This window comes from Theropithecus gelada, chromosome 1 (assembly GCF_003255815.1).
Source record: "Theropithecus gelada isolate Dixy chromosome 1, Tgel_1.0, whole genome shotgun sequence".
Taxonomy (NCBI): domain Eukaryota; kingdom Metazoa; phylum Chordata; class Mammalia; order Primates; family Cercopithecidae; genus Theropithecus; species Theropithecus gelada.
Genome location: NC_037668.1, coordinates 47,369,831 through 47,380,843, shown reverse-complemented (window position 1 = coordinate 47,380,843; position 11,013 = coordinate 47,369,831). Strand labels below are relative to the sequence as shown.

Here is an 11,013-nt window from a genome sequence, read left to right as displayed (position 1 = left end):
AGAGAGGAATGGAGGGCAACGTGGTGTTTGACTGGGACCTGGCTCGTGAAATTTCACTCCAACATGAGACTGTGCTTCTCAAGATGGAATGCATATGACCCCAGGGCTGTGAGAAACCATAAAATGGAAGAAACTGCATTTCAAATGAAAAAAAAAAGCTTTATTCAACATTAATGTGTTCATATTTATACAGCAATTAAAACAAACAAATATGTTGTATATGGAGATTTGGAAGGATTCATGTATGCTTCGGGATTCTAATGTTGCAGTAAGCACAAATATAACGTGGAGAAGAATGTGAAACCTAGATGAATTTAACATTTTAAGTCTCCAGAGACACTTTTTAATTCCCCTGGGATAGATCTGCTTCTGTCTACACCTCAGACTCTGACCATATTCACTCCTCTTCAAGAAGCACTGGCCGAATAGGTCACCAAAGTGTCTTATCTCATGTCCCTGGAAGAGATCAATTTCACCCAGGTCAGTTACAACCCAAAGTACATAAATTACTAAGCCTCCCGTGAGCAGGTTGTAGTCGGGGGTGGAGGGCTGAAATAATCTTCCATAATTTCCTCAAGTGTTAATGTCTCCATTTTATTTTATTTACTTTTTTTTAAATACACAGTGTCACTCTGTCACCCAGGCTGGAGTGCAGTGGTATATGATCTTGGCTCACGCAACCGCCACCTCCCAGGCTCAAGTTATCCTCCTGCCTTGGCCTCCCGAGTAGCTGGGACTACAGGTATGGACCACCACGCCTGGCTATTTTTTGTATTTTTAGTAGAGACAGGTTCGCACCTCATTGCCCAGGCTGGTCTTGAACTCCTGAGCTCAAGCGATCCACCCACCTCTGCTTCCCAAAGTGCTGGGATTACAGGCATGAGCCACCTCACCCGGCTTCCATTTTATCAAATTTTAAAACTGAACTGCAGTGAAGAAATTCTTGCCCAAGTTCACACAGCTGCTAAAGTGGTGGGAGCCAGATTTCCAGCTATAGTCAATGCTGATGGTAGTTAAGGCCCGAAGGCACTGTTAAGAAACAAAGCTGTTCCTAAACCAAGATGGTAGGAGGGGGACAAAGGAAGGAATGCACTGTTAACAGTGGTCATTTCTCAGAGGTTGCAATGAAAGGAACTTTCACATTCTACTTTATCTATTTCTGTAATACTTGGATTGTTACAGCCAATATGTTTTCTTAATGGTGGTTGCCCAATGATGTCAAAGGTTATTTTCTAGGCTCTAACCCAAATAACTTTCCTTGGTCTGATTTCAACCTCACTCAGCTACCTTCTTACAATTTGATTTCTCATTAAGCTGCCTAGAGAGAGGGGCACTGGCCGGCCGGGTGAAGTGGCTCATGCCTGTAATCCCAGGACTTTGGGAGGCTGAGGCAGGCGGATCACCTGAGGTCAGGAGTTCGAGACCAATCTGGCCAACATGGTAAAAGCCTGTCTCTACTAAAAATACAAAATTAGGTGGGTGTGGTGGCACACGCCTGTAGTCCCAGCTACTCAGGAGCCTGAGACAGAAGAATCGCTTGAGCCGAGACGGTGTCACTGCACTCCAGCCTGGGCAAGACAGAGCGAGACTCTATATCAAAAAAAAAAAAAAAAAAAAAAGACGGAGAGAGGGGCACTGGCCAAGCTATCATCACTGTGTGGCCCACCTGATTTTCTATTCTTATTATAAATGAATGTGGCTCAACACATTTTTCTCCTCTCATCCCCAACCCATCCTAGGTTCTCGCAAACAGAAAAGAACATTATGCAATGCAAATCAAAGCAGAGAAAACACAGAATCTCTTCTAGCATCGTAACACACAGGCATTAGGTCACTCTTGGCTGTGTACGAAGTCTGGTTGTCTCATCAATGCCTGAGCCTTTGTCAGAGAGCAAGTAAAGGCTTCTTTTCTTCATCCATTGCTGTGTTACATAGAGGTCTTTCACTTGCAAAGGACAGAAGTCCAATGTGAACTGACTTACGAATAAAAATCAGGGTAGATTTTATAGGTTAATATCCTTGAAAAAAATCCAATGCTAGGGGTCCTGCTTCAGGTGTGGCTGGATCTAGGTGTTCGAATAACATCATCAGGCCCTTGTCTGATTCTTTTCTCATTTTTCTTTTGTGCTGACCTTACTCTTGAGCAGGTTCTCTGCACGCTGTGGTCCTGGCAGCCCCAGGGTTCCATCCTCTAACTTGGAAACCCAGCAGAAAGAGAAACTTCTCAAGAGTTCCAACAGAAGTCTCAGAATTGAATCTCATTGGCTTGGCTTAGATTACATGCCTCTGCCCAAACCAATGGCCGCCGCCCGCAGAGCAGAGCGTGCTAACTGACCTGTCCTGAATCGCATCAGGTCCCCACTTCCAGAGAGCTGGAGCCAGAGATCACCCTCACCATGAGCACACAGAATGACAGTGGGAGGCAGTGGTTGCCCAAAGTGAAAACAGAGAACTGTTACCCAAAAAAGGGGAAAGAATGCTAGGCATGGGGGAAAAAACATGCCCAGCACTGGATCCAAGGCCCCCTCCAGCTTGATCTGGGGGAAAACGTGATATAGATGTGTATCTATACCTTAGTGTCTGAAACAGGTCTCAGTTAATTCAGAAAGTTTATTTTGCCAAGGTTGAGGACATGCCTCCATGACACAGCCTCAGGAGGTCCTGAAGACATGTGCCCAAGACAGACAGAGCACAGCTTGGTTTTATACATTTTAGAGGGACATGAGATGTCAATCAACATATGCAAAATGAACATTGGTTCCACCTGGAAAGATGGGGCAACTTGAAGCAAAGGTGTGAAGACTTGAAGCGAGGAAGGGGCTTCCGGGTCCTAGGTAGATAAGAATGGTTACATTTTTTTGAGCTTCTTGCCTCTCTGAAGAAGGCAATCAGAAATGCATTTGTCTCTGTGAGCAGAGGGGTGACTTTGAATAGAATGGGAGGCAGTTTGGCCCTAAGCCGTTTCCAGCTTGACTTTCCCCTTCGGCTTAGTGATTTTGGGGCCCCACGATTTATTTATTTATTTATTTTTATTATTTGTATTTGTTTATTTATTATTATACTTTAAGTTCTAGGGTACATGTGCACAATGTGCAGGTTTGTTACATATGTATACATGTGCCATGTTGGTGTGCTGCACCCGTTAACTCGTCATTTACATCAGGTATATCTCCTAATGCTATCCTTCCCCTCTCCCTCCACCCCACGACAGGCCGCAGTGTGTGATGCTCCCCATCCCGTGTCCAAGTGTTCTCATTGTTCAATTCCCACCTATGAGTGAGAACATGCGGTACCAACCAAAACAGAGATATAGACCAGTGAAACAGAACAGACCCCTCAGAAATAATACCTCACATCTACAACCATCTGATCTTTGACAAACCTGACAAGAAGAAGAAATGGGGAAAGGATTCCCTATTTAATAAATGGTGCTGGGAAAACTGGCTAGCCGTATGTAGAAAGCTGAAAATGGATTCCTTCCTTACACCTTATACAAAGATTTATTTTTCTTTAACAGAGATAACTGAGGGTCTAGCTACAGGTTGAGAAGAAATGGGATGGGATGGTGAGAGAACTGGATTTCAGAGACAGTGGGGGAAGGGTGAGGCAGGAGTTACCCATCCCACAAGGGAGGGAGCCTCTGTGGGGCTGGCGACTACAGGACACAGAGGGTGGCCTGCAGTGCCAGCAACTGGGGTAAGGGAAAGAGCTGAAACAGAGGCACAGGACTCTGTGTGGCCCTTGGCAGGTGACATGAGCACCAAAGGATCCTTTACACGGGCTTCTGAGTTCAGAGTGGCCTGAATGAAACATTTGTTTGAGGGAGTGCACGTGCCCCACCATCTGCCCTCCAGGGCAAAATAAGGAAATCACGTTTTCCTAACTGCTGTGCTGCTAATATCTGCCTGTCCCCACATGAGTCCTGTTAGCCTACGTCACCTGCCTGGGGCCAGTTGCATCTAAACAAACCAATGAAATTGATTCAATCAGACCTTGGACGCTGGTAGATTCCACAAGTTCCTGCCCCATGGAAGGGCCCTCGGCAGGAAGCCAGCAGCCTACCCTGACCACACCCTGCCCTTGTTTCCCAGCCTTCCCTACAAGGCTGTATCAGGGTTCTGGGAAATGGGGGCTGGGGACCCCAGGCACAGGGCTTGGCTTAGATAGGCCCAAATAAATGGCAGCTGTTCTTAGTACTACTGGATACGCAGCATGTCTAGCACACAACAGGACACCTGTGATTAGGCACGTGAAGTGTGCAGCAGGGCGCCGATTGGAGGCTCATACACCTCTAACTGTGAATACAACAGCTGTGACTCTAAGGAAATGAATACAGTAGCAGGTGCCAAACACCTGTGCACTGTATGTGGTTTTTGTTTTTCTGCATTGGGCTGGGCTTTGTGCTCCTTCCACTCACTTTTCTACCTCTCCCCTCCTATTCCCAAGGCCACCTGCCTATAAATGTGTTCCAAGCGCAAACAAACTTTGTTCCACTCATCCTGACATCCAAAAGGTTGCGTCTGAGAAAGCGGGGTCCCCCAATCCACCTATGTCCGACTCATAGGGTTGTCTGTTAATTGTGCAGATTTGTAGATGCCAGTGAGCCGAGATCGCGCCGCTGCATTCCAACCTGGGTGAGAGAAAGAGACTCCGTCTCAAAAAAAAAAAAAAAAAAAAGTTAAATAAAAAAAATAAAAGGTTCAGGGACCTGGGAAGTGGGGGTGAGAGAGTTGGATTCTGATGCATCCCAAAGCTTGAGCCACCCACCAGGCACTTGGCCCCAACAGGAAAGTCCTGATTCACTAGACCCTGCCCACTTTGCCCTCCTATCAGGCAATTCAAAGTCTCCAGACCCGCAAGTTACTGATTAACCCTAGGATTTGAGAAAATAAATAATAATAACTGACGGGACAACGTAAGCCAAGAAACAAGCTGGGCAGCTCTGGGAAAGAGGAGTGTCAGACAGCTGTTGTCAACAGGCACCTGGCCAGAGTGAAAAGGAGAGGCAGACTCCATCCAAGTCCCAGCGGCGCCAGCTGACACTCTCTGCCAATGCCCAGGTGCTGAGCAACAGTGTCCCACTGGTCCCTGTGCCCAGAATGGCCTGCACCAAGACCCTGCAACAGCCCCAGCCCATCTCCGCAGGAGCCACCACAACCACCACCGCTGTGGCTCCCGCCGGGGGTCATCATGGCTCCACAGAACGTGACCTGGAGTGTCTGGTGTGCCGGGAGCCCTACAGCTGTCCCCGGTCGCCCAAGCTACTGGCCTGCCAGCATGCCTTCTGTGCCATCTGCCTGAAGCTCCTGCTATGCGTGCAGGACAACACCTGGTCCATCACCTGCCCACTGTGCCGCAAGGTCACCACCGTCCCCGGGGGCCTCATCTGCAGCCTGCGCGACCACGAGGCGGTGGTGAGGCAGCTGGCCCAGCCATGCACAGAGGTGCCGCTCTGTCCTCAGGAGCTGACGGGTCCTGCTGACTTGGCAGCAGGGCACCCCAGCTTGGTGGGAGAGGATGGACAGGATGAAGTAAGTGCAAACCACGTGGCAGCCCGGCGCCTGGCCGCACACCTACTCCTGCTGGCTTTGCTCATCATCCTCATCGGGCCCTTCATCTACCCGGGTGTCTTACGGTGGGTGCTCACCTTCATCATCGCCCTGGCCCTGCTGATGTCCACCCTCTTCTGCTGCCTCCCCAGCAGCCGGGGCAGCTGCTGGCCCTCCTCCAGGACTCTCTTCTGCAGAGAGCAGAAACACAGCCACATCTCTTCCATTGCCTGAGTGCCCTCTGATGAGGCTGCCCCTGCAGCCCTTTCTGCCCTTGGGCCCCCGGACTTCCACAATGAACAGGGTAAGGGGTTATGGACTAAGACTGGCTCCTTTGGGAAATCACATGCCAGCAGGACTTGCAAGCCAAAGCCGAGATGGCCAGCCTGGGTCAAGAATTACACGCTTGGATGACAGGCTTGCACTTGCCCTTGGGATAGCACAGCTAAACTGCTGGGGGCTGGGGGAGCAGACACAAACTACTTGAACACGACAAGATGGGGGAAGCTCCTGTTCCTCTTATGCCAATGTTCCTGGTTTTTCTTTATATAACTTGATGAAAGTATTGCAGTATTGATGCTATTGTAGAATAGAACTGGTTCCTTTTTTTTTTTTTTTTTTTTTGCAATTTATGTAGCTGGTTTTGTTTTCTTGTTTTCCTTTGTTTTTTGTGTGTGTGTGTGTTGGGGGCAGCAGTTGGTTCACATTTCCCATTGTTACACATTTTCCCTCCTGGGAGCTTGGAGTCCACGGGGAGGTCCCACTGTGCTTCCTCTAACACTGTGCATCTCGTGCCCAGCCTAGCCTCGGCAAGTGTCCTGGTTGTTTGGGTCTCCCATGGAGTTGACCCTAGGGTTGAGGAGACAAAATGTGGGTGAAGGGATGGTGTTTCTGAAGCTGCAGCGGGAGTCCCACATTTAGCTGGCAGAGTTGGGGAGGGGAGGAGAGGGCAGGGTTTGGGGCTCCCAGCATCCTCACTAAGAGCTCCCCACTCCGTGCCACCAGGCCCTGACTCAGCAGCAAAACTCGGGGTTACAAGGACTGCAGTCCACATACAGGCGGGGCCAGCTGCCCACCTATTGCTCAGGCCCACACGTTAGAAATAGATCTTTATGGATGTTACTTTCTTTGTTATTGCATCTCAAGTCCTACTGAGGTTTTGTCATAAAGATAAGAGGCCCCATAAATGCAACAGTCCTCACCAATAACCCCACCTTTCCCACCCCACCCTGCAAGTCGCAAGGGTGTTTTGTGCCTTCTCTCCACCATGTCTGCTTCTTAACACAGGGGAGGCATTGGCTGGAGGAAATGACTTTCCATGGTTGCCAGGGGCAGGCCTCAGCCGGGGGTTTATGTGGGAGGGCAGATGAGCAGAGGGTGGGAGGAGACATATTATTTCCTTCCAAAGGCCCCAGAAATGGGAAACAGACTTGAAACCTCACAGGAGTGCTGTTGTCTCAGGGCAAGTCTGACACCCATGCCATTGGCCCTAATGGCGACTGGTGCTGAGAGACTATGAGTGTGTGTGGGCATGCACAGACCCACAGCTTAAAGCCAGACCAAGTGGGCCTGAAGAACACCGTGTCTCCCAGGCTGAAGAGGGTCACTGGGCATTTCCTGAGCTGGCCCCGGGCATGTCAGTTTGGGATAGCTGCCAGTGGGATAGGCAAGGAACATTCCCTCCCAACTCAGTTCTCCACTCCTATTTGATCTGTAATATTTCTCAGAACCTTCACCAAGATCAAAACCTCCCCCCAAGGTTTCAGTTGCTAATGACACCATTTCTACCATAATAATGGTGGATACTTGTTAATCCAGTACTTACTCTGTGCTGAGTACCGCACTAACTGCTTTCCATGCACTATCTAGTTTATCTTCACAATAACCTTACGAAGTACAGGCCATTATGATCTCTCTCTTGCAGAGGAGGAGCTTGAGGATCAGAGAGGTGAATTCGCCTGCCTAAGATTGCACAGTCAATGCCTGAGCTCCCTCGAGATAACCCAGGGCTCCTTCTGCCTCATGATGCTGCTTGCTTTGTGTGCAACTCCAAAATAAGTGGGAATCTGATCACCACATGAGGGTTTTTGAGAAGTGCATGGAGAACAGGAAACTAATATTCAGGAGCCTCCAAATTCCAGCAGTCAGCTGCTCAGAGAGGCCAGAGAACTTTAGAATCTGTGATCCATGCTAAAGAAAAGAAAAGAGAATGATAAGCCAGGCACGGTGGTTCACCCCTGTAATCCCAACACTTTGGGAGGCTGAGGCAGGCGGATCACTTGAGGTCAGGAGTTCAAGACCAGCCTGGCCAACATGGTGGAACCCAATCTCTGCTAAAAATACAAAAAAAATTAACTGGGCATGGTGGCAGGCACCTGCAATCCCAGCTACCCAGGAGGCTGAGGCAGGAGAATTACTTGAGCCTGGAAGGCAGAGGTTGCAGTAAGTTGAGATCGTCCCATTGCACTCCAGCCTGGGTGATAAAGCAACACTCCATCTCAAAAAAAATTTTTTTAATTAAAAAAAAGAAAAGAGAATGATAAAAATAGAATGGCTCTCCTGCAGACTTCTACTACCCTGCTCTAGCCTCCTCTGCAGTGAGTTAGGCCAGCAGAAACATTGGAGTCCCAGGTTTGAGACCTCACCTGCCCCACTGTTGCCCTTAAGCAGGTCTCTTTACTTCCCTGAATCTTACATTGTGAAAACCAGAAAATAGTGAGATTTGTAAGAGTGATTTATAATAGTGAGATTTCCTGTCATCATTCCTGGCATGTGATAGTTCCCCAACCAATATGCCCTCCGTCCCCCTGGGTAAAGGTGTTCAGACACTGCAATCACCAGCCTTTTAGAAGCTCAGCTGGTCTCAGTCATCCTCTGGCCCTGGCAGCATGGGAACAGAGAGCACCAGAGGCCAGAATCAACCCAGTCTGCCCTGGAAGAGAGCAAAGGAAAAAGACATAGCAGAGGAAATAGACATCCTGCAAAAGAATGTGATTGGAAGAAACCAGAGAGCCAGCCCGGGGCTCAAATCCAAACTCTGACCCGGTGTGCAACAGGAGGGAGATACAGAACTTCTCTGAGCCTTAGTTTGGTCACCTGTAAAGTGGCAGGTGGGAGATACACTCTTCCCGGGGCCTCCGTGAGGATTCAGGGTGCTGCTGGATGCACGTCCACTGTCTAGTGGACTGCTTTTATCAGCCACCATTGGCCTTCTTAGGTAAATGGGTTTCTTGGGGCCTGTTCAGCTTGACAGCCAGCAGGGGGCAGCCAGTCGAGTGTGGAGCATTGTCCAGGGCAGGCCAGTCTGGCGGTGAAGTCTGAGCCTAGGTCCTAGGGGGAGGTCCTAATGATGAAAAGAAATTATAGGGAGAGGCCAAATTTCATTCCCATCAGGCCCATCTCCCCATGCAGCAGCCTTAGAGGCAGACATACTGGCTTGAATTCCAGTTATCCACCTAAGAGTCCCTTGGTCTTTCTACGTCTCAGGTTCTTACCCATGAAACTGAGGTTATGATACATACCTCCTAGGGTTGCTGGGGAATCAGTGAAATAATCCAAGGTTGAGCACTAAGGAGCTAAAGAAGGGAGGGGAAGACAGGGAGAGACAGAGAGATGGGACTGAGTCTAGAAATCCCTAATGGGAATGATGAGAACAGACATTTAATAAACCTGGGCACTAGAATTCACCTTTTCCATGATCAGCCTCAGCACCAGCAGCATCCTCAACAATATGATAATAACAAAAATTGTTGACATTATCTAAATGCACCCTGCAATGTGTATTACATATATTATCACATATGCTATAAAGGAGGTACTCTTATTGTTCTCAAATTATCAGTGAGGACTTTGAGGCACAGAGAGGTGAAGGAACATGCCCAAGGTCACAGAGTGAGATGGTGGTGGGGCCAAGGGTAGACTGTAGGAGTTTAACTCCAGAGCCTGGGCTTTGAGTCTCTTTGCTGTACCAGATGGAACATTCTAGCACATCATAAGTGATCAAGTTATGTGGGTCCCCCACCCTCAAGACTGAAGAATTAAGAAGCTCTGGCATCCTCTCATTCAGTGACAGCTTCCTGATTTAGTGGGTGCCTGGGACAGAGGGTTGTGGGAATCTACCTGTCCCATCTCCCAGAGCCACTTTCTTGCCTCACTTGATTTATTGCTAGGGCCTCCTGTTCACTGTTGGAACGCCTTTTCACATGACTGGAGGAAGTTTTTCAAGCTTTCCTAAAACAAATAATTCTTTATCCGTGGCAAAGCAGAGCCGTTCTGGGAAGGAAGGACTTTCCCGCAATTTCTCTGGCTGTGGGAACAGCATTGAGCTCATTAAAAACAGAAGTCAGATCCAAGTTCTTGGATGTGCCTGGAGGTGTTCTCATGAACTTTATATTTTTGTTAGAGTATCTTGAAATCACTCTTTTAAAGTGGGGGAGGGTGTATCTCTGGGAGCACTCCACAGAGTAGAGAACTCTCTGGAGAATTCAAAACACCATGGAGGCCGGGCGCAGTGGCTCACGTCTGTAATCCCAGCACTTTGGGAGGCTGAGGTGGGCGGATCACTTGAGGTCAGGAGTTCAAAACCAGCCTGGCCAACATGGTGAAATCCTGCCTCTACTAAAAATACAAAAATCAGCCAGGCATGGTGGCATGAACCTGTAATCTGAGCAACTTGGGAGGCTGAGGCAGGAGAATAGCTTGAACCCGGGAGGTGGAGGTTACAGTGAGCCGAGATGGTGCCACTGCACTCCAACTTGGGTGACGGAGCAAGACTCAGTCTCAAACAAACAAACAAACAAACAAATGAACAACAGCAAAAAAAAAAAAAAAAAAACCCACACCATGGAATCTAGAATCCACTCATTCTTTTATTCAACAAATACTTCTTGAGGTTCTGCTCTGTGCCAGGTCCTGAGCAGGATATGCAATCTTATTTGATGAGGTAGGGAAATTAATAGATGCTGAGCACCTGTTACGGGTGGAATTGTGTTCCCCCAAAAAAGATATGTTGGAGTCCTAACCCCCAGGGTGTGACCTTCTTTGGAAACAGAGGTAATTGAGTTAAAATAAGGTCATTAGGGTGGGTGCTAATCCACTATAACTGACGTCCTTATAAAGAGGGGACATTTGGACACAGACACACGTGTATAGAGCGAAGATGCTGTGAAGACACAGGGAGAAGGCCATGTAAAGATGGAGGCAGAGATCAGGGTGATGCATCTGCAGCCCCAAGGATGACAAAAATTGCCAGGAAAACACTAGAAGCGAGGAGAGACCCGGAACAGATTGTGTCTCAGCCCTCAGCAGGAACCAACCCTGTTGACACTTGACATTGCACTCCTAATCTCCAGAACTGTGTGAGACCACACATTTCTCTTGATTAAGCCAGTCAGTGGCACCTTAGGAGGGTGGCCACCCTAGGAAGCCAATAGAGCACCTCTTCTGTGCCCGTGCTTGCACTGTG

At 48.5% G+C, this 11,013-nt stretch overlaps 1 protein-coding gene across 1 annotated transcript; it reads left to right on the top strand.

Moving 5' to 3' along the window:
- Positions 1–4,928: 4,928 nt before the first annotated feature.
- Positions 4,929–6,161, top strand: RNF186 (ring finger protein 186). The gene has a single exon (XM_025354215.1). The coding sequence runs from the start codon at positions 5,100–5,102 to the stop codon at positions 5,781–5,783; it is 684 nt and encodes a 227-aa protein (XP_025210000.1). The 5' UTR covers positions 4,929–5,099; the 3' UTR covers positions 5,784–6,161.
- The last annotated feature ends 4,852 nt before the right edge of the window (positions 6,162–11,013 follow it).

Bases quoted from the DNA above. Each gene is read 5' to 3' on its own strand.
- RNF186 (XM_025354215.1), top strand. From the start codon at position 5,100: ATGGCCTGCACCAAGACCCTGCAACAGCCCCAGCCCATCTCCGCAGGA.